The 24532-nt window shown below is 38.5% G+C and overlaps 1 protein-coding gene across 2 annotated transcripts; it reads left to right on the top strand.

Annotated features, from left to right (window-relative positions):
- Positions 1-675: 675 nt before the first annotated feature.
- On the top strand, positions 676-24531 carry smtnl (smoothelin, like). Of its 2 annotated transcripts, none has more exons than XM_067450663.1 (10): positions 676-827; positions 7475-8082; positions 19104-19185; positions 19391-19645; positions 19738-19800; positions 19903-19969; positions 20841-20984; positions 21086-21209; positions 22332-22483; positions 23710-24531. In XM_067450663.1, the coding sequence occupies exons 2-10, from the start codon at positions 7606-7608 to the stop codon at positions 23834-23836; spliced, it is 1491 nt and encodes a 496-aa protein (XP_067306764.1). In that variant the 5' UTR covers positions 676-827; positions 7475-7605; the 3' UTR covers positions 23837-24531. The 2 variants fall into 2 exon arrangements, with proteins under 2 accessions (XP_067306764.1, XP_067306763.1); XM_067450662.1 differs by lacking the exon at positions 676-827 and adding an exon at positions 7220-7337.
- Position 24532: the final 1 nt, after the last annotated feature.

The raw sequence follows: 24532 nt of genomic DNA, 5'->3' as shown, positions 1-24532 counted from the left end.
TCAGAAGTTTTTGGGTTAAGCTTTTTTCTCAACCCTTAATGTAATCCAAATGAGATGGCCCACTTTCCAACAAGCTTTCATTGAACACTATCATTCCCCATTGTTCTGTGTAAACGTTACCTAATTTGCACCAGAATGACAAACAGACTATTTAATTTGGAAGGAAATTGTGGTTTTGAGACATTAAGGAAATCCAAACGCAATATTAAGTCATTGTGCTGCGGTTATAATTACTCTGCACTTGTTGTTGCAATCGTTTCTGTTTACTTATTAATTTGAATACAAAGCCCACTTAAGACATGGCTCATTTCATGGATGAGATGGAGTTAGGATCACTTTCTCCTCTGCGAAGTCTTCCCAGCAGACCACTAAACCACGTTTCTGCAGAAGAATAAGTGTAGTGTTGACCGAAGGGTTTAACTGAATCGGGGTAATTGTGTTGCGGTGAGTTCTGATGTGGTGTGGATGTAATCTCATATTCCTCTCAGGCATGCTTATGTGTGTATGTATTTGTAGTGTGTGTGTGTGTGTGTGTGTGTGTGTGTGTGTGTGTGTGTGTGTGTGTGTGTGTGTGTGTGTGTGTGTGCAGCAATGGAGATCAGCAGAGAGCAGTGAAGTACAGCTCCGTTAGCCCATCCTGGCCGTTCGAAGCAAAAGGAGCTGTAATTATCCGGAGCCAGTCATCTCAGGAGGTCGGCTGGGGTTTGGGGAATGTGTCCCCCTCCTCCACACCTCAGTTCTTTTCACCCTTCAACCCTCTTTCCATCTCTCTCCCCCAGCAAGGGCATTTCTTCAGCTTCATAGTGGACAAGACCTCAGTGATGTGTGTAAGTGAATGGTTTGCGAGAGCATGAAATCAATCTCCTCTGGTTCAAATATGCAATATAATCACATTTCAACCATAACTTTCGTCCCAGCTCAGCCTGCCAGAAACTGTCTTTGCTCATGCTTCTGAGACAATGCCAAGAATATCACAAAAATAACTGTAAATCACTTTTATTGTTCTCTCTCTCTCTCTCTCTCTCTCTCTCTCTCTCTCTCTCTCTCTCTCTCTCTCTCTCTCTCTCTCTCTCTCTCTCTCTCTCTCTCTCTCTCTCTCACACACACACACACTCTCTCACACTCTCTCACTCTCTCTCACACACTTGGCACCATGTGCACTTAATTAAATTGACTTTGAAGCGACTATGACATCATCATTTGGCTGTTGTTCTTTTGGACGTGTTTGGACTTAAGGGTTCCCATGGAAACTCTGATGTAATGGCCACGCAGACTTGTTTTCAGGAAAACCACAGCTGACACGTGGTGAAATGGATGGCCTTTTTTTTTTGGAAGGATCGTTGGTTTGTCAACAGCTATCTTGCAGATAAAAGCTAGACAGCGTTCTCATCTTTCCTCAAGAGAGTGTAGGGCATTGGTTTACTTAGACTTCATCCTTTAGACTGATGGTTTGACATTTTCTCAACATGAACAGGAAACGTTTCAGTTTTATGTCATCATGGCTGAATGTGGTTAAGGAACCATGTGTTTCACAGCCTTAGTGGTTCAACCGGTGTGTGTTAAAGTTTTGTGACGTAGAATTGATCATTTGTGGTTAACTCGACTTCTCTAGTTTATGTTTACTACAAGTTTCCCACCATGCCCCATTCTCCCGAATAATGACAGGCTGGTTATTTTAGGAAGGCACCACTGATCCATTCATAAAAAGATAAAAATAGTTGATATTGCTGTTAATATTTTTACACATTGCAACAAAAATGCATCTTCGCTGTTGAAAAACAAGCTTAAACATCCTTAGCAAGTGTTTTACAGTGATAGTCTGTTTTAGAGGTGTTTTAGGCATGTCAGCTAGGCTGGGAGACCAGCTTAAACCAGATAAGACCAGCAAACCAGCACCTATCGTGAAAATGGGACTCAATCAGAAAGTTTCTCTCTGTTTGCACATTTACTCATAACTTGCTGCAGCTGTAATGGTAAAATTCTTCACATATCTCGTATTTTCGACACTTCCACAATGCTTTAACAAACAGCATGCTTTTTATAATTTATGTTGTGAAACTTGAGGGATTTGTCATATCCCATTCTAAACTTCCACAATCTCTCCTCATCCATATCTGGGGCCGTACTATTCACAAAACATTTTACCTTACAACTATAGCAGCAAAAGTTCTTAGGAAAGAGTTTCCTTTTAAAGCTATATTCACAAAGCTGCTGAGACCAACTTTTACTAAGGAATAGAGAGAAGTCTTAAGCTAAGAGAAAGGGCAGGGTTGACCTCGTTTACTATGCACACAATGATTGGCTGATAGGGGAAGGGTATCTGTCAGTGATTTAATCATAGATTTATAGAGGGTATGTATTGACGTCACTTTTTTTTTTTTTTTTTTTTGAGCTAATTGGGGAAAACTGCGAAGACGCAAGTAATACAAATGATTTTCTGTTCAAATGAAAGGTTGGACTCGAAATAAGTGTTCCTTACAACTTTCCAGTGATCCAAGGATATTGACATGCAGCCAGGAATTGTGTTTCCTGACATTTATATGTGCCTGATTTTTTCACTCTGTTACATTGCAGCCATTTGCTTAAATCCTTTAAATTTGATCCTTTTAATCCTTTTAAACCCCATATTGACAAAAAAACACAATTGTTGACATTTTTGCAAATTTATAAAATAAAAACTGAAATATCACATGGTCCAGACCCTTTGCTCAGTATTTAGTAGAAGCACCATTTTGATCTAATACAGCCACAAGTCTTTTTGGGAAAGATGCAACACGTTTTTCACACCTGGATTTGGGGATCCTCTGCCATTTCTCCTAGCAGATCCTCTCCAGTTCTGTCAAATTGGATGGTAAATGTTGGTGGACTGCCAATTTCAGGTCTCTTCAGAGATGCTCAATTGGGTTTAAGTCAGGGCTCTGGCTGGGCCATTCAAGAGTTGTTGTGAAGCCACTTCTTCGATGTTTTAGTTGTGTTCTTAGGGTCACTGTCTTGTTGGAAGGTGAACCTTCAGCCCAGTCTGAGGTCTCGAGCATGCTAGAGAAGGTTTTCGTTCAGGATATCCCTATACTTGGTCACATTCATGTTTTCCCTCGATTGCAACCAGTCATCCTGTCCCTACAGCTGAAAAACACCCCCACAGAATGATGCTTCCACCATCATGCTTCACTGTTGGGACTGTATTTGACAGGTGATATTTTTCTCCATACATATCGCTTGGAATTAAGGCCAAAAAGTTCTATTTTATCTCATCAGACCAGAGAATCTTATTTCTCATCATCTCATGAGTCATTCAGGTGTTTTTTTTAGTAAACTTTCATGCATCTTGCACTGAGGAGAGGCTTCTGTCAGCTCACTCTGCCATAAAGCCCCGACTGGTGGAGGGCTGCAGTGATGGTTGACTTTCTACAACTTTCTCCCATCTCCCGACTGCATCTCTGGAGCTCAGCCACAGTGATCTTAAGGTTCTTCTTTACCTCTCTCACCAAGGCTCTTCTCCTCCGATAGCTCAGTTTGGCCAGACGGCCAACTCTAGGAAGGGTTCTGGTTGTCCGAAACGTCTTCCATTTAAGGATTATGGAGATCTTGTGCTCTTAGAATCCACATTGCTCTTAGGAACTAATGCAGCAGATTTTTTTTTGTAACCACATGTTGCCGAAGGAGGTTCTGATAAACTGGTTCTGAGGTTCCACTTGTAGCTGTATAATAGGCCCAACTCCTGCTGCAGAAACATCCCCAAAACCATGCCACTTCCTCCTAAATCTTTCAATGACTTCTTTGGGCACTTTGGGTTCAATCTTTCCCCAGTTTGATGTTGAACATAATGTTTCCCATCAGACACAAATAAATTAAACTTGCATTATCACTGAAATGAACTTTGGACCCGTTCTCCTCTGTTCACATAACATGCTCCTCAGCAAAGGTTAGTCTAGCCTTTTGATTCTTTCTGTTGATGAGAGGCTTGGTCACTGCAGAGTGAGCATTCAGTCTGAATTCTCTTAAATGACAAGACACTGTATGGCAAAACAGATCCTTACTGTGTTCAGCTCTGAACTGCCCTTCTGCTCCTGTTAGGGTCATTTAAAAAAGGACTAAGTAGTGACCTTCTAATTTAGGGAATTGTATGTTGTTCTCTAATTTTGATCTCTACTATATATATATATATATACATATATATATATATATATATATATATATATATATATAGGTCTAAATCCTGGTGATCACTTATATCAATGTTATACAGTATGTCGTAATACCGTATTGTCATACCATACTGGTAAGATACAAACTGATTAAAATAATTTACATGATGATATTTTATAGTTTGACGCTTGTTACACCGCTAAACATAGAACTGATTCTTGTTTAAAGAAATCTGCATTATAGCGGAACCGGAAAAGAGCTTTTTTTCACCCAAAAGTTAACATCCTTTAAATTGGCACAGCATCTGGATATGCGCATGTCATGTGATTAAATTAAATGATGCTGTCATATTTACATAGAAAAAAAATTAACAAGCTGCAAAGTGAAGGGGAAACCTGTTATAGCTGTTATATAGTTGTTTGTAAATCAATGGGATCAATTTCAGCATAATTACTTTATGATTGCTGACAGTGTTGAAAGTATTATGTGTCTTTCATGAGTAGACACTATTGTTTATCTGACTTGTTAGTCTTGTAAGAATTTGTCAAAATGACTGTATACATGAGCATGTTTAAATCAGACATAATTTTACATTGTAATTTAGTGACTCATATCAGGATCGTATAGCATGCAGCTGCCATTTCCCAACACCCAGAGATCCCCAGGGCTCAACAACTCCTTAGGAAGAAGTTATAGTTGTGTCCTAGATTTGTCTTGGTCACATCCTTTTCTCATGTCAGTGTTCCAAAACCTGTGCCGCTTATCTCTATCACCGATTCCTTCTCAGATAAGAGGTCTTGTGTGAGCATGTGAGGTCTTGCACTGGTACTTCTCAGCACTACTGATCCAAAAAAGCGTGTCTGATGCATTCAGCTCAACTTCTCAGAATCACCACTCTGTATCTTAGATCAGATATGGGTGAAATGAGAGAAATGGTGGCTGCATTAGATACAATAACAATCTACCAGATAGAAGCACGACATTGTGCCGATCCTCTATGCGTCTGCAGCTGATCCTGAGAAACATTTACAGCCCGTGCCTGACGTAAAAGTCTGACATCATTGCAAGATGGAAATCATATTTGGAAGGGTGATGGGGGATGTAAAAAACAGCTGTTTCAGAGTCAGAAACTTGCAGAGAGTTTCCAGCAAACCTTGAGTCATATTGCAAGATGAACTCTTGAAGAACCTAGCTGCAGATTTAGATCTGTCTTGATCAAGATCTGTCTTGTGGAAAAATGAATAGATAACCCATTCCTCATCATGGCATCTTCCTTTTTGACTAGCATTCACTCACAGCTCTGAGCACATGCCCAGTGTATACAGTTATAAATCACCTCCGCTCTCCCGCGGCTTCCAGTGTTTACAGTAAACAGTGGGCTGGAATGTAAAGTTATTTCAGTCCGTTGGCCAGGACTCATTGTAGTGGCTGTGCCACAGGCCGTTAGTCCAACCCAAAGCCCCCCTGTACCTCATTATCTAATCATGCCTGTTTGTTCTGCCTGGGTTCTGTTGCAGCTCTTCCCTCCACCCACAAGACAAACACAGACGCAAACACAACAAGCCTACTTCCTCCAGATCTATTATGTCCCTCTTTTCACCCTTAACAGCAAACTCTTGAAATCCAATCAGCCCGCATTTTGTCTATAGACTGATTGATCATGACAGGACGCAAGGTCAGTTTGGAAAGCACAAGACATTGAACTCTTAGGAAGTACAAAGGAGATTTCTCAAGGGAATGACCTCCTTGTTTACTACTTTAAATTGAGTCCAGCCATTGTATTAAAATGAGAAGGCAGGATTCCAAATTGTTTTGGCAGGCAAACTAATGTGATTTTTTTTTTCTCTCCAATAATTATTCAGCAAGGATGCTTTACATTTATTCAAAAGTGACCATACAGACATATATAGTATTACACACACACAAAAAAGATGATAATATTTTAAGCAATATATATTCATAACATTGATAATGTCTCTAGACTACCAAATCAGCTAGTTGATTCCTGAAGGATCATGTGACACTGAATGTGACTGAAGTAATGGTGCTGAAAATTCAGCTTTGCTATCACAAAAATAAATAGCATTTTAAAATATATTATATTAAAATTGAAAACAGGTATATTAAATTGTAATAATATTTTACAATATGACTGTTTTTACTGTCTTTTTGGTCAAATAAATGCAGCCTTGGTAAGCTTTTTTTTATTTTTATTGACCCCAAACTTTTGAATGGTACTGTATATTAAATATATTCTAGATGTAAATATTGTATACAATCTAAAATAATATTTATTACAGTAGTGTATTTTATATAAATAGTATATTTCAGTGTATTTATAAAATTATTAAAATATTAAATATAAAAAGTAAATTATAGCATTTAATAACATTGAATCAGCCTGATCACATTACGTACTTATGAAAGTCATTGTTATTTCCTAACCAAGATTCCAACAACAAGAAATGTGTCTGTCCCAAATGAACTCAAACATGCTGCATGATGCAACAAATTGGTTTCTGTTTCTGCAACAATGCATTAGGTAATCTCACTCCTCATAACTGTACATTAAACATCAAATGTTCAGACTTGATGTGATTATGTGAAACTGCTGAATGATGTCACACAAAGTGCAGACAGACAAATTGCTTACATTGGAAACATTGGGAAACTTGTTAGGACAGTTTAAACCGCAAATTATAAACTCTTTACATTGTAAACAGGTACCTTAAGAGTGCTGTCTTTATACTGACTTCAACCACCACACTCTGAACACAGTGAAAACACAAAAGGTGTGTCTGTTCCTCTCTGATATAGCACTGTGAGACAGTGGGACATGCTTGAGCTGGAGTAATGTGAGCAGTGGCCTTTATCTGTCAGGAGAGGGAAAAAAGAGTGAGGAAGAGTGAGTGAAAGAGAGCAGAGACAGAGCACTGTGTTGTAAGAGTGGAGATTAATACAAATACAGTGGAAAGAAGGAGGGGGAGCCAGAATAAAGGGGAGCTCTATCTCTCCTCCTCTTTTCTCTTGTTCCCTCCCTCTCTCCACCCTCCCTTGGACTGTAGGAGTAGTAGGAGGTTAACGTGACTGTGAGAGCTGTACTTTAAAACAGCACGGCGGGCAGAACACACTCACACACAAACACACACACTCAGACACACTTAAGCAGGAAAATCATATTGAAACACAAGGTCTGTAAACTCACTCAAAGAGTCACAATTTTAAAATGTTCTGCTGTGTTTTGTTATGTCGAGTGAGCTTTAAAGATGTTTTTATTCATTCAATAAGGAAATAAAGCTTGTTTCTGACTGAGTTTTTTTGTCCACAGGTCACTTTTGTCATTTCCTCCGGATTTCTACATGGATTTGGGACTTTAAACAATTTCAAAAGGGAAATATCAGAGACAGATCTCAATTTGTTGTTGGACTGTAAAGAAAGATAACTGGACTCACAGAAGAGATGGACGCAGGCCCATTGGCATCAGTGGCCGAGGGCTCTCCGGAAGGGGAGACGGTGTGTGCCGCTTTGGCCCGCTATGAAACCACATTGCGAGATGCAGTGCGTGAGATCCACGTGGACGTCAGCGCTTTCAAGCTAGGCATTGAGCGCAGGCTGGAAGAGACCATTCATGTGAGTGGACCTCTAGGCCGAGCTGTGGCGCAGCTGCAACAGGAGAACCGGCAGCTCAGGGGTCAGTTAGAGGCCTTGACCCGGCAGGTAGAGATGCTGACTGGCTCGGTGTGTGACAGAAGCGCTCTTCTCACAGGAGGATCGGCACCACCACAGACCAACAGCAGCACCGCAGGGCATCAGTCTCCACCGTCTGTGACCCCCAGTGTGGCGGCTCTGACCGGCTCTGCCAGCGGCTCTGCCTCCAGCCCCACCACCACACGTTTCTCCAGCAGAGCCACTTTCTCTGTCACCAGCAAAACAAACGTAAGTAGACATCTGCAAGAATAAGTGAAAGCGTGACCTCAGGGGAGCTCATTTTGTGGAACTGAAGAGAATGAAGTGATGTGAGAAACCTTATGTTCGAAAACTAAATATTTAGACATATAGAGAAGCCCCAAATTGGAAAACATATACAAACGAACTGAATGTTTGTAAAAATTTGTCTCAGACCTTTGGCACAGTCTCTGACAAATATGGGATGACGTTTAGATCAATTCACACTCATTTACTGCCACCATTTCGACCTAGTATTTTGATGAAGCTAAGCCACATATGGCCGTTTATTATGGTTATTTTACCACGGTTAAAGGGGTTTTTATAGGCACAATTCGAACAAACAATTTTGACCGCCAAGTAGTATTTTCTGGATGTTTACAGCTGACAAGCTGCGTGTGTAAAGACTCCAGATTTTTGTGAAATGACACATTTTAATTAAAAACAATCACTTTGAAATGGTCAAACAACCCAGATGTTTTGTTAGATTAGTACTGATCAAACTGAGACCATGAGGCCATTTTAGCAGATGTACTTCATTCAAATCGTTTTGTTTGATAGATACATTTCAAAATTTGCAAAGTATAGATTCTGAGATGCAGTTTTTGACATGATAGATAATGACTCCATTAATGATTTAGAGAGTTCAGCTCTATTTTGTTTAAGGAGACTTTCTGTTGATTTGAACCTGTCAAGCCTTTACAGCTGCTGCCTGTGACAGGAAAACGCAAACATCATGCAGTCATCACTCATTAATCTAGAGCTCTGTGCTAGGGAGTATACAAATACTATAATTTGCATGGCATTCAAATTAAATGGACTTGTTCCATAAGGGTTTGTTTTAGATTTCTAAATCATCATAATTTTAGTAGCTGGGAGTGCAGTTGATTTTGGCTGTGAGTCAGTAGAGACCAGGAAGGCTGTTATCTTCCCTGCCACATCCACACCTGCCAACCACATAATGAGAGAGCTGCATTTTGGGCTTGTAAAATACTCCGAGAGTGTTGTGGCAGGTCTGCGTGCACTCCCTTTCAGTCCCAGCCTGCAGGAAAAATTGAGCGAAAAAGACTGGAAAAAGACAGCGAGACTCCACGTGGGGATGTGTGCTGGCCTGCCTCCACATGGCTGTGCTGTGAGCACCTGCAGATATCATGAGAATCGCATTTTATCTCATGCTCTTCCTCCTGTCTCGGATTCTTACAGAGCCCTGTTGTACTTTCTGTTCTTGGGAAATAACAGTTTTATCCTGGGCTCAATCTCAGACTGCCGCCACTGTATCTGTGGCATTTCTTGTTTTCCCAACTATCATTTTGTCTCGTGCAAAACGCTGTCTCCAGTCCACCTCATATCTTTATCACTTTCTCTCTCTCTTGCTCTCTGTCATTCTATGCTTGGCCTCAAAGCAGGACATAGTCCTCTGGCAGGTTTTATAGTTCAAATTCAGTTCTGAATTTTAAGTGAATTTAAATTAAGGTAGAACACAATATGTATAAATGAAATTCAAACTTTCATGAAGTAACAGAAATCTAACTTTCATGAAGTAACAGAAATTCAAATAATTTAATATCTAGTTATATATTAAATTCTCTAATTAGAATGTATTATTAAACTAGAAAGATTTGTTGAGGTTAGATGGATGGATGGATGGATGGATGGATGGATGGATGGATGGATGGATGGATGGATGGATGGATGGATGGATGGATGGATGGATGGATGGATGGATGATGGATGGATGGATGGATAGATGGATGGATGGATGGATGGATGGATAGATTGACGGACCGACAGATGGACAGACGGGTAGATGGACAGATGGAGAGACGGGTAGATGGACGGATTGATAAATTGCAAAAAGATAATAGCTTTAACAAAAAGATAGCAGCTTCACAATACATATGTTTATGCTGCGTTGATTATACCGTCAAAACTTTAAATGCACATGAACCATATCGTATCGTGCTGTGTTGAGTTCCTCTTCCCTTTCAGAGTTCATGCGGCCAGCGAAATGCCTTTTCTCTGTCCTCACTCTGTGCTGGCTCCGCAGAGGAGTCCTGCACTGTTGCCAATTACCACAGCATTTTTGTGGTTTCAATGGACCATTGTGTCGACATTTAGCCTCATTTGAAGTACGTTGGGTGAGTCAGGATTTGAAGAACACCCAGAACACCTTCCTCCTTTCTTTTTTCAACAAAATGGGGTGTAGATGCAGCACAGCTGGCTCCTCTGGAGTCTCTCACGCTTGGTGGACAGGTGCTTGACAGGGAACCACACCTGTGGAGCGTGGTCTCACCTCACACTCACATTTGGCCTCAAGCACAAAGAAGAGTCTGCCCTTCATTACTGCTGATGTTAATAAATTGTTTAGGGGTCAGTGGGTTATCTTTGATTCTACTGTGCCTCAATATAGTCACTGCATTCTAAGCTCCCGCTGGAGTCCCGTGTGCGGCTGTGCTTCTCTAGGGCAAGTGAGGGAGAGAGTGGAGATTGGGGTGAGAGGAAGATAAGATTTGCACGGATGTTATCTGTGGAAACTCAGAACACATAAAAAAAAAAAAATGAAGCTGCTCTACATTGCGCTCCAAGTTAGCAATGCATCCAAGTTGTTAGCAGCTCTCTGCATCTTGGTTTGGTTGCTAACATGGCTTACTCAACTAAAATAGCATCTAATTTTAGCTGATTTAAATTTTAGTTGGTGAGAGAGCAAACATACAAAATATATTAAAACATTGTATATTTTAATTTTGATATGTAGTGCTTCAGTTCACCAGTGATCATTCACTTTTCAGCAGTCATATTATTTCAAGACTTTTCTTTTTGAAATAAATTGTGTGTTGTTAAAGTGCCCCATTTATGGATTTTTGAAAATTACCTTTCATGTAGTGTGTAACATATTTCTAAGTGAATGAAAACATCCTGGAAAGTTTTAAATGGATGGATGGATCCATCCATTTCACCTTCTTACACTAGCCTACAACCTGAAAGTATTTACTTTTTTTGTTAAAAAGTAGGCTACATAGGTCTACATTTGAGTGTGTAGCAAAAGAGTATGCAAGCTTTGGGACATATAGGCTACTTTGTCATGCTAAACTGTTGCTTAGTTCTGTGCATTGCATCCCGTCACCGTTTAAGCCCTGCCAATCATCGTCACAGTTAAAATATATTTTTACGTCCTATGGTTAAAATCCTCCACTTTAAGTTTAATTCGATTAAAAGAGAAATGGAGCAGCACGTTCGTGAGTCTTTAATACAGAGACTCTCCTTGATGTGCTTGCAATTTTAAAAGATGCATTAAAATGTTAATGGCTAAATGTATCATTACAAAAGTTCACAATGATGTTACGGGAAATATAATGTCGATAACATTGAATAAACATCTTTTCGTCAGGTTAAATACTGATAATTGATCACTCAAGCCCCTTAATCTAAATCTCTCTAACCATTGGACTCACACATCCGTCATGTTTGTAGTTTTTTACACTATATATCGGCGTTTGTAGTTCTAATCGAATCCTCTTCCAACTCGCTATGGGTTTTGGTTTTGCACAGACTATATCAACCGTTAGAGTGTGTGTCAATCCATACTTCGAATATTTCACTCTCAGATGCTCACTCGTGTTGATGACGAGTTCACGTGAGCTCCGCGCTGCCGCTTCTCTTGAGCCGAGCTGCACCAGAGTGATCTCACGCCACAGCCTAAAAAGTAAAAACTGTATTTATGTTTTTGAATTTTGTAATAAAATGGATGTAATTTGAAATCTGACACTTTTGTTATATCTTCATATATGTTTTCATGTCATGCCTTCAATGTTATGTTTATTCATCAACTAAAAACAGGATGAGTGTAAATAGATTATATTGGGATTTAAGAATCGATATCGGTAGGCCTAAGTAAAAATGAGAATCGATTAAAGTCGTGAAATAGATATTTATTTACCCAGCCCTACCTAACTGAGTAGTATCACTGACACTGAGAAACGTCCTTCTCAAGGTTCGGTTTGAATAACTTGTTCTTCTAATGTTTCGTCATTGATTCGGACTCGCGCTGGGATTGAAGTATTATTGTTACTGTCTTTACAGTGTGTACAAGCTGGAGTTTAGTTATGGTAATGTTGCCTTTATTGAGTGATTGATCAGTGGTGATGTGCAATCTATATTTTGAGAAATTTAACAGTTTTAAAAATATAATAATAGGGGCACTTTAATATCTTGCAGTATTTTTATATTTTTGTTTTTAATTATTGTCATGATGCACTTTCATTTACCTTTTATTCTTCTTTTGTTGACGAAATAAAAATTTAAATAAAAAACAAAAAACAAATAAAAGTCAGTCCAAATATCTACTTGGAGACATTGAATCATCTCCATGGCATTAACATCCTATCCTAAAATCCATTATTTTCTTGAACCAAACTAGCTGAAGAGCAGAGGTTTTTTCCATTGCGAAGATGCATGTTTCAGAATGGACTAGTGTAGACTATTAAAATTAAATAAAAATAAATGGTATATTATGAGTTTGACTTGGGAAGTACCAAATTAATTAAGACGTAAATGTAGATGTATTAAAATTAATTAAGATGTAACTCAAGAATGTCCATCTTCGTGTCTAACTCTCTTGTGAATCATCCTGTGGTCATATCACAAATACTTTTCAGTCAAGAAATTTCAAACTGGCATAATTTTTACATACACCGCTCACCAAGTAATGACATAACCATAAACATTTACATGTTCCCTGTTATGTTTATACACACCGCACATCTGTAGAAGGGACATTTTCTCCTCTGAACACGCCCCACACCTCATGCTTCCAAGCATTTCCAAATGACCATAATAGTACTTCAAATTCCATGTTTGGCTCTGGCAGTGTGAGAAACACCCTCCTCACTTTGGCTTACCTCTCTGAGTGCCAGTACACCTAGTTTTCAGCCATCTAATATTGCCAAATACGAGCTATTTTTAAAACATAAAGCCTAGAAAGGAATGTCGTTTGATCTGACACGCTTTGCTTTAAATTCAGTTTTGATGTTGGGAATTTTCGAGATTTGGATAGCCTGCCAGGTAGCCAAGCAGGCCTCTAAAGGCTTAAAGGCTGAGCATTTGTTTGCAAAGATTCACTTAAGCATCCACATTTGCTAAGCCGCTGGACTCCATGCTTTTATTTAAGAGGTGAAAGTGTATGAAAATGCGCCTGTATGTACGCCTTGGCGGGGGGTGGGTTGGGGTTCAAGGAGCTTACTTGAACATACTAGTGTGTGTTTGTTTGCGTGTGTTTGTCTGAGATATGCTTGACGGTTTCAGCTTGGGCTGGCCCAAAGCCAAAGCTCTCACAATAGAACAGAACGTTTAATCTCCTCCCGTTGCTCTGCCTGGATCTACATGTCCAGCACAGATTCCTGGCAGAGAAGGAGGAGTAGAACAAAAAACCTTTGCACAACTATTAATACAGTAGAGTTTGAGAGAGAGAAAGAGAGGGTGAGAAAGAGGGAATGTGAGAGGGAGGGTGGAAAAGAGAGACTTGATTGTGGATGGGAGGCTAGAAAAAGGCATCCAGTCGCTCCCATGTTGCCCCTTGCTCTCCTAATTACTTCCAGACAATGCCATGTATTTTCATCTCCGTGGTTACAGGTTAATAATTCGTTGTTTACGGGATGACCTCACTGCCCTTCAGGAACCATTGTCCCACCTTGTAGGAATGCATATGAGCAGAGAATTTAGGTGAAGAAACTAGTGAAGACCTTGCTTATCAACCATGCATGGAGTCACCTTACCATGTGTTTTTCACTGGAGCAAATGGTGTTGGTATCTCAGCTAGTGCTAGAAAGTCTAATCAAACTAAGCTCTTATATATTGTGAACAAGCTGCTGTGTAGTCCTGGAACTGTCCCTTTTCTCTTTCTGGCCTGAGGCGATGTATTTGACCACTGCACAGGTCTGTGTTCTCCATCTGCAGGTGGGGCTGTAGATGTTGCACGTCCCTTTGGGCCAGAAACCATCAATCGTGCTGCACTGAATCATACTCACTCGCATACTCTAGGAGTGGACTCGCTGCATGGTCACATAGTTTTAATCTGAAGAGGTTTCTCAAGAGTCTAGGTGCTCCTGCGTCAATGCGTCAGGACGCACATGATTGCTTACAGATGAGTAGCTAATGGACAGTTTAGTTTTTGAGTGCACTACATGCACACTTCCCACTATGAGGTTGTTTTATAAACCAAAAAGGTGTACATGCTGTAAAAATGTTTTGTTAGGCAACCTAAAATGTTTTTGTGTGGTAGCATCTAAAATAACCAGGTGGACTGACAAAGTACTCAGATGAAGTTCTTGACTAAATACAACAAATACATTCTCTACATTTTTAGAAAAACATGTTCCAAAATTCTGATTTGTGAACAATGCAAGATTCAATGATCTGGAGAAGACCTGATAATGATGTCTGATATGTGAAAAAAAAAACATTCTTTTGAGCCAAGTGCATATTAAATTATTTAATTGTGATTTTAACTGATCAGATTACATCAGTTAATAATACAATTATTTAGTGATCTAATGGAGACCTGATGTCCGATTTGTGAATGTATCATTCTTTTGAACCAACTTTTTTCAATTATTCACTTGAATTGTTCACAAATGTCATTAAATAAATAAATGATTTGTGAATTTGAGTGATTTATTCCATCAGTTAACAACTCCTTACCTGCTCCAAGATTTGATGGCCGGTTTTAGTTGGTTATTTTGAAATACCCCTGACTACATTGTTACACCAATTAAATTAAATCAGATGGTCAGATTCAGGGATTGAATTTACATGGCCTGAAGGACCGATTTTATAATGTTTTTTACAGTGTACTTTGTACATTTGCGAGAACGTGGGAGGGAAAATGAAGCACACCCAACTCCCTGAGAAATCAGGAGAAATTCTTGTAGTTCACACACAGCTGAGTGTTCAAACGTCACTCTCTCTGCTTCTCTGCACAGGTTTTCTTTCCATTCCTGCTTCTTCTAGAGGAGATAAATTGCAGGCTTTGTAAAACAGGTGTTTGGGCTTCTTTCTGCATGAACACTTAAGTTTGTGGAGGAAATTATAGAGCAAAGACCCTCACAAACCAGGCATCCCGTCCCCATCTGTCTCAACTTTATAGACTCTACATCTCTCTGACTTACTGTCGGCCAAATTAGGGGCAAACATTTCTCTTTAATCACAAATGATTCATTTGATTTTCACACTGTTGATTTACGCCTTAAACAGTATACACTGCGTTTTCTGATCATAACGCCCATCCCAAATTAAGCCCAGCTATTTGTACATTGGGATAAATATAAATAGCATTATCAGCATGCATGGCTTATTAATACCAGAGAGGACCGTGTAAGAGCTGGCTATCTGTAGGATTTGAGTGACTGGGGCTGGAATGAGTCCACTGAACTCTCCAGAGTTCTCCCACAAACATGCCCTCTATTGTTGTTTATGTTCCATTCCATTCCCCCGCCACCACAACGTTCCAAGAATCTCAAATGTCACAAAGATGCAAGAATATCCCCTCAGATACATTTAAAATCAGACACACACACACACAGAGCTGCATCAAAACTGGCATTCATCTCTCTGATCATACACAGAGCAGCTCTGTTTTCTCTTTCAGTCACAATGCTCAAGCCACCAAACTCCTATTTCACTCACCATCAAATCACTCAGAGATTATATACAATACAACCTTGTGATTATCCACAGGAAAAATCTTATTTTATGCACCCCAGCCTTGCACAGGCAGGCTGCCAGGGAAATTCTTATTTTGTCATAGAGGGACATTTAGACTCACATGAAAGGTTTTCTGTAAGGGGAGTCCAGCATTGTCTGAACGGACTGTACATAGTAACCACATTTAGAGGCATTCGGTTTATGTTGGCCTATTGTAGGAGAAAACAAATAGACTGAAGTCTCCTCAAGGCCTTTTCTTGTCTTCTCACCTGCAGGAGTGATTATTGTGTCTCTGAAGGGGCAGCATTCAGTCTTCTAGTGGTCTGTTTTGTATGGGAGACGACGCTGTTCTCCACACCACCCTCGTTGTCTTTGAGTGTCCTCACTTATGGAGGAACAGCACGTACAGGAGATGAGTGACCCTCCCTGAGGACAAAAGTATGGACGGGCCAGTTTTTTTCCCACACTCTTTTGTGTGGCTAGAGGATTCGAGCTGAAGTTGAGCTGAACAACCAAATGGTTATGTTGATGATAATTGACTTTGAAAATAGGGATTTAAGTGAATATGTTGAACAAGTTCACAGCGATAGCATTGAATGACTCGATTCTGAATTCTGCAGTAGTTAAAACTCATTGATTCAATGATCTGTTCGAGGCCCAGGGGCCGAATAATGAATGAATCATTCCTTGAGATGATTCATTCAGTGAATCAGTTGAACCAGTTAAAAAATAGCATTCATTAATTAATTTGTGAATTTGACTGATCCAGTTGCAGTAGTTAACATCTCTGTGATCTGCTTGCAGCCTGATAGCGATGTCCGATTCATGAACAAATCCATTTTTAAACCAATTTGTTTCAATTGATTAGTTGAACCAGTTTACAAATAGCATTAAATGATTAAATAGTGAATTTAACTGATCTGATTGCATTAGTTATCAAGTCAGTGATTAAATGATCTGTTCGAGACCTGCTCTGAGACCTAGATTTGTGATTGAATCATTCTTTTCAGATTGAGATGGTCATTAACAAATATAATTAGCAATTTGTTTTATCTTCATCACTATTTGAATTAGGTTAGTGAATAAATGCTGTACTTTAAATACGTTATAGCACAAGTGCATGCCTGTCAATCAATGCCATTTTAATCAAAACAATATTTGTTCATTAAACTTTTTTTCATGAATTAAAAATTAACTGTAATAAATTCAAAGCTTTTAGTATGAATATTAACTTTAATAGGAATGAAACATAAAAGCAAAATAAAAGTAGCATAGCAATTTCCACATGTTCTGTCTCACCTCCCTATTTCCTGGACTTGTTTTATTGCTCTTCTCTCTATTAATGCGATGACGCATTCTCTGGGATTGGGAATGTGTTGTTCCTGAAGGGAAAAAAGCAACTGGGGTGAGTGCATGCGGTTCACTGAACATGTGAGATGGGTGTGGTAAGATCCCCCCCACACCTCTTAATTTAGCCCAGGGGCCGAGCAGCAGGTGACCTTTGTGCCAGAATAGTGCCTGAACCGATGCATTTAAAAGGAATTTCAAATTCAAACCTTAATGACTGCAGGCAATGTTTTTGCAAATTCAGGCTGTGCGAAAACATTAATACATGTCATGTGTCTGCTGATATCCCCTAGAGAGACAGTCCAAAAACATACGTGCAGTGCAGCAGCTTCAACACTGAAATGAGCTGAGAACCTATCAGAGTTGGATATGTTTCATGGCCGGGGTGAATTTTGTCTCCCCCTATCTCCTTGTCTCAATGGGACAGGCAGCTGCTCCCCTCCGAACTGCACGCCCCTCCAGCATTCTTAAGATGTGATGTCACCTGGCCTCCTTCTCACCAGTTCACTTACTCCTTGAGTCTCTAAAAAGTTATTTATCTTTTAAAATGCAGTCTTTTTCTGATTGCATGCCTGGTTTTAATGTGTTTTTGCATTTGCATTCATAAACAAACACTTCTTTATAGCCTGTGCCCATTTGTTAGCATATTAGCATGTGTTTGTATGTACTAGTGAGGTTCAGGCCCCACACAAAAGATCTTTTTAAAGTCCATTGATAAGCTGCCAGGTAATTAATGACAGTGCCAGAGACAACTAAACATGCACAGTCATTGTTTTGGGTTACTTCCAGGCCCTAAAAAAACCCAGTCCACCACCCCCTTAGGAGACAATCTGCTTTAATAACGGTTAGCTCATTGCAGCCGAGGCCAAACATCTGCATCTGTATAACTATTTGATGGTTGAGGTCTGAAGGAAATGAAGCAAGGCGGCGACCTTCATGTGTCAGTGTGTAACTTCAAGGCACTAATATCAACATGTGATCTTGCATTTAGGTCATGCAGAAAAGTGCATGGAGGGCAGAAGTGGCTATAGATTAAAATAGACCAGCAAAGCAGCAATAGCTTTATTGATGGCCCACATCAGCCTAGATCCAGAGGTCCAGAGACATTAGTACTGGTCTTTGTATAGTGAATCAAAGTGAACCCATCAATCAAATGTCTTTGATTGAATTACATTACTCATTTACTTTTGCAGAATGTGCCCTCCTGAAAAACACATTTGGAGCAACTTTGTCTCTTTTCATTTATTGAATAAGCGCATCAGTTGTCTCGTGTTCTATACCCTGTTTTGGTGCTTTTTCATTTGGGAAATGGCCTCTTGTAAAGGATACTTGTTTTTAGGGGCAAAAGGAATTGTTTTTATTTATTTATAAGCTCATAATTATTTCTATGTTAAAGCAGCTATATGTAATAATTTTCATGTATTCATCACTTTTTGTATTGCCAGTGTGTGAACAGCTTCTAATGAAACTTAAAAAAACGAGACTTTCCCCGACTTCTAAGAATGTCTAAAAGGCTGCAGAGTCATTTTTATGTGAATCCAAAGGATGTGATGGTTACATGCTTCTGAGTGTCTCTTCTATTAAGGGATTAATTCAAACTATAGTCTCACATTGCCCGATATATAGTCTATTGTCTTAAAGATAGACCTGCTTTATAATCAAGCTTAATAATCTGTTGACATGATGTCGGTGAATCACAGAGCTGGTCCAAATGTCCACATCGCCATGATCAGATGCTTTTTAACTGCTACTTGATATTATAACTGATGATAAAATTCTTTGTTTCGTCTAAAAATAAATCTCTAAAAATTAAAATCAATCATATTGATCTAGGCACCACAACATCATAATGTACAAGATCAAAAATGTATATTTATTCTGAGATTTGCTAAACATTAAATTTAAGTGTTACTTAATTATTAGTTTTCTTAAATATTAACAGTAAATGCTGCTTCTCTCTCTAACAGAGCATTGAGCGAGATGAGCCCATTGAAGTGGATCCAGCACCAATTTCCCAAGGCTTGGAGAATGGACACTTATCCTCAACAGGTATTACCCATTTTCCTTCTGAAAAGCTTATTCTAAAAATCATGAAGCGCAAAACATAAATTGTCAATGAATAAAAAATTCAATAAACATCATAAATTTCAATAAAATTGTTGTTAATTTTTATAATTAAAAATTTGGTGGATGGGTTATTGGTCTTGGTGTGAACGGACTGCATCAGTATCATTTACATCCTCTATTCAATCAGAAAACTCTACTGTGCCTTTGAGGAGAAACACACCACCCAACGATGTGTCACAGGAGCACTCGGCCCCCGTTCCCATGGCGATGCCACACCTGCCCATCACAGCAACCACCAAAGTGGCTGACTCTGCAGTTATGAAGAGTCCTGAGTCACCTGGTAGCCCGATGCAAGCAATGCCCTCAACCATTACAGACTCACTGACAAACAGTCAGGCGATCAGCATTGATAACCAGCCACAAGAGTCTCCTGTTCATGCAGGTATGACTCCATCACAGCTTCACAGAGTGAGACTTCAGATGACTCTTTCTGCTGTCAGCACCTAAATGTGTGTGTTGGTCTTGTGGTTGCAGTGCCGTCTGTGAAAACATGGGCTCCAACTCCGGCCAGGACTATGGCTTCTCCACGGCTTAGTGGTAGGACAAATTCAACCAATCTCTTTGACTCATATACACAGAATGTGCCTTTATCACAAAGTCTGTCTCATTGTTTGTGTCACTTTATTTTTTGTCTTACAGAGAAAGCATTTTCAGCTCCGGCCAAGTCAGTCACTTACTCTGGGCTTTTCTCACACAATACAGACAGGTGGGTCGAGTATGAATATGCTTAAATGTAAATAAAATGTACAATATTCTCTCACTTAGCAAGACAGTCTTATTAAAATGGTAACACTTTACGATATGGGTGCACTAATATGCATAAGATTAAATTTGTTAGCATTAGTAAACTAACAACAAGCAATACTAATAGGCCTACTTAAAGGGTTAGTTCACTCAACATTTAATTAAATGGTAAGGCTTTACAATATGGGTGCACTAATTAATATGCATTAATGCATGCTTAATTAATGCACAGAAAATGTATTTTCTGTATTACTAATTTATTACTGTATTAATGAGTTAATGTATTACAAATGGTGAACTAACCCATTTATTAATTATTACTGCATCAGCAACTAATGAAGGTTCTACATGATTAATAGATTAAGTAATCATTCAATTTTTAGTTTTAGTTTGTATTAGTTAAATGTGTCATAATGTATTAATTCCTTAATAACATTATATTAACTAATAATGTAAATTAATGTGTTAATTACCACAAGGGGTCAAAGCCATACATTTCAACTTCCAGTTGTCTGCTTTAATTAATCATTAGCTAATGATTTATAAAAGCATCATTATGTTATGACTTTACTTGTTGGGGCACATGACTATTAACTAATTCAAAATGAATTTAAAACCCATAACCACAATTACATATTACTTAATCAGTTAGTTAATAGTCATGAACAGATGATTATTCCTCTGATCTAACATGAATAAAACAAAATAATATAACACAAATTTAACAATAAATGTTGTAATGTTAATTATTCAAACTTTGTTATGAAGTGAACAAATTATAGTATGTCACAGAACTGAAATGTTCCTCAGCCATCTCTATCTCTTTGCATCAGGAATGTGGATATGCCAGGAGATTTATCCTTTGGCAGAGGTATTGAGCGCAGACGGGAGCTTGTGAGGTCCCAGACTTTACCTCGAAACATTGGAGCCCAGGCACGCAGGTCCATTTTTGAGAGGCTTGATTCTGAAAACAACAGGTAATGGCATAGTTCTGTTTGTCTATGCAACCAAATGCTTTTTAACACTCTGCAAAATCAATCCAAGTAAAAACCTCTTGCTTTGATCTTTCCCAACTCAGTGGACCCAAGCCAGTGGATTCCAAACCAAAGTTAAAACGCTCTCAGAGCTTTGGAGTATCCAGTGCTAGCAGTATCAAGCAGATTCTTCTGGAATGGTGTCGATCCAAGACTATTGGGTACCAGGTAAGATATTCCATAGACGTCAAAGGACTTATCTCAAATCAGAAGAAAAAAGGGAGCTTTGCACACATATAAACACAGCCAGTGTATTGAAGGTTTTACAACACTTCAGCCTGATAAGATGCAGATTAAACTGCTTTATAGGACTTCCTATACTGTTATTTTAAGTTTGAGCACATTTATAAAGTGTTATTCTTTTTATTAGCTTTAACATAATGTTCATTCACTGGTGTTAATAAAGTTATGTGTGGTATTAGGATTCTTCTGCATATTATATTCTAACTTTCTCTAGTGCGGCTTTGCAAACCAGCCCATGTAGCTCTAGTTAGAGATGGTAAAATAATGGTCAAGCCTGATTTAGAATCAAGAGAGAGCAATATGTAAACATGAGAACCAGAGCAGACAGCCGACAAACACTCATAACTATTGAAATTTTCCCCAGTGACCGAGACTGCCTTAGAAATCAGGCACACCTAAGCAGTCTCTGTCACTGGGGAAAATTTCAATAGTTATGTCAGATTTGCCAGCTACGGATGAGACCTGAACACTGTTTAAATGATGAGGTGCAGAGAAAATTTCAACATATGAAGATAAGAGCCAGACAACAATAAAACATCTACTCTGACAACCACAAGCATGTCTGCAGAATCTCAAAGGAAGTTAATGTTGTTCTACTCCTTTCGCTAACTTACTGATCATGGGGAACAAATGCTACAAGAATAATACCTTTTTTTAATCTATTGTTATTCATTATTCTTATCTATTTAGGTTTTAGTGTTAGAGTCACAAATGCATCACAATAATACATTTTTATTAGCTCAATTTTAGTTTTTGTTATTTTAGAAATGAAAAATATTGGCTGGTATATAGCTGAAATAAGTTAAAGTTTTATTATATTTACTTCAGGTGACATTTATATATATATATATATATATATATATATATATATATATATATATATATATATATATATATATATATATATATATATGGTATGTACACTAGGAAATCATGCACATTAGAAAGTATATAAAGCCAATTTTGATGTTGTGTTGATGGGTATGGGGTCAAAACCCCAGTGTCCTGTGACATATAATAGCTTCACTCTCTCTTGTTAATCTGCAGAACATCGACATTCAAAACTTCTCATCTAGCTGGAGTGACGGCATGGCATTCTGCGCTCTTGTCCACTCTTTCTTCCCTACAGAGTTTGATTACAACGTCCTATCTCCTGCCGAGCGCAAACATAACTTCGAGCTGGCATTCAGCACTGCAGAGTAAGTCACTGGAATTGAGGCGACTCTGTTCAGCCTTTTGTCAATGGCATTGAGATGTCAACACACTTCATGGTGCCTTAATCTCTTGAAGTTGAGTAGTTTGTCTTAGTGTTATCCCTTTATCATACTGAAAAGATGACCAAAAAAACAGAAATATGATTTATACACTACCATAGGTAAGATGTTTTTAAATAAATGAATAGGCCTTCTTGTAGTCAGCAAGGATGCATAAGATTGATGAAAGTGATACATTTATAATGTTACAAAAGATTTCTTTCAAATGTTGTTCTTTTGAACTTTCTATTTATTGAAAATTCCTGATAATGTAGTGTAGTGATAGTGTATCACAGTTTAAATTGTAAAAACATTTTACAATGTTACTGTTTTATTTTGATATAATAAATTCAAAAAGCCTTTTCAAAAACATTTTTAAAAACTGTATTGACCGCAAATGTTAAAAACATCAGTGTACTTTTTGCAGGATATTAAAGAGGCGTTCTATCATTATGTACTCAACCTCATGTTTCAAAAACAAATTAAAAAATAAGGCTGCATATATGTAGAAAAAACATAATCCATATATATGTGCTATATTGATAACTATGAGAAGAGTATGTCAAGGTTCTTTAAAATCCTTTTATGTTCTATGGAAAAATAGCTTACAAGTTTGGAATGACATGTGAGGGAACACCAACAACTAAATTAAAAAAGATTTATTTTCATTTAAAAGTGCCAATAAAGTATTAAAAATCTTTAAATAGGAATGGACCAAACAGATGAGATGTGAACTTGATGCAACCCAAAATAAGAAGCTGAACAGAATGATTCCAATATGCAGGTTGACACAAATAATCTGCATTTGTGCTGCACATCACCTCACAGTACGGCACAAAAGATAATGTTACTTAGTTTCCGATGCGTCTGAGTCTAGGGTGTCTGTAACCAGTACTTTAAACCAGTAAAGCATGCCAACAAATCCCATTTGAGCTTAGAGGAACCTCCCCTTCCCCTCTACTGGCTACTCCGACTTGACAGCCCTGCAGCATGACATCATTCTCCCAGTGTCCCAATTCCCACATCCTGAAATATTCACAGACCTAAAACTGCACTATGAACGTCATCTGAACATATGTATTACACTTATCATATAGACTTAAATAGTCAACAGATGTAGATAATAAATAGAAACAGTCATGCCTGTTAAATCTGTTTCTCTCTATTTCCAGGAAGAAAGCTGGCTGTGATAGGCTTATTGAAGTGGAGGACATGATGGTGATGGGCAGAAAGCCAGACCCCATGTGTGTCTTTACCTACGTCCAGTCACTATATAACCACTTGCGCAAGTTTGAGTGAGCTCTTGGCCCTTTTCAGCCCCAGATGAACACTCTGCACTGCCCTCTGCTGGACAAAACTGAACTCTGATATAGTAGATACTATGGTTTGGGGTTGCAAGATGTCCATGGGAACCCACGCCATTTCAAGCATGACACTTCTACTGTTGCATTTTTGTCAAGAAAAGATCATCAACTATTTATACAAAACCTTGACACATGACTTTTGTATATGGCAGGCTCTTTCAAGAAATTGGGCCTCTGATGTATTACAAAACAGCTTGAAGTTATGCTCACTGCATTATGGAGCCATTTTATAGACTGCAAAGATAGAGACAGAAATATATTAGTGGATTTCATATTTACTAATGAAAGATAGAAAGAAATAGAATGTACTAAAATAGGGTACAATATATCATGTCCTCGGATAAATTGGCACATTTTTATAACTGTTCTATCTTTTTTTCTAATTTTCAGTGGCATAAGAGCAACTTTTCATGAGCTGCATGTGTCTGGTTTCTTTTATACGGTGACTGAATCTTTGGCAAAGCTCAAACACAGGTGCATGTGCAGGACGTACAGTACACAACATACAGTAAGCACTGGATCTGTGTTATAACAGGAAATGCTGTAGACCTAGTTAAACAAAGTTTGACTCTCAACAGTGAGCATCACCAGGGAGATAATGATATAATAAATGTTTTTCTTTTCTTTTGAC

Source organism: Pseudorasbora parva, chromosome 8, assembly GCF_024679245.1.
Source record: "Pseudorasbora parva isolate DD20220531a chromosome 8, ASM2467924v1, whole genome shotgun sequence".
NCBI classification, from domain to species: domain Eukaryota; kingdom Metazoa; phylum Chordata; class Actinopteri; order Cypriniformes; family Gobionidae; genus Pseudorasbora; species Pseudorasbora parva.
Note: the sequence above shows the minus strand (reverse complement) of the source record. Positions and strands in the feature narration are given on the sequence as shown.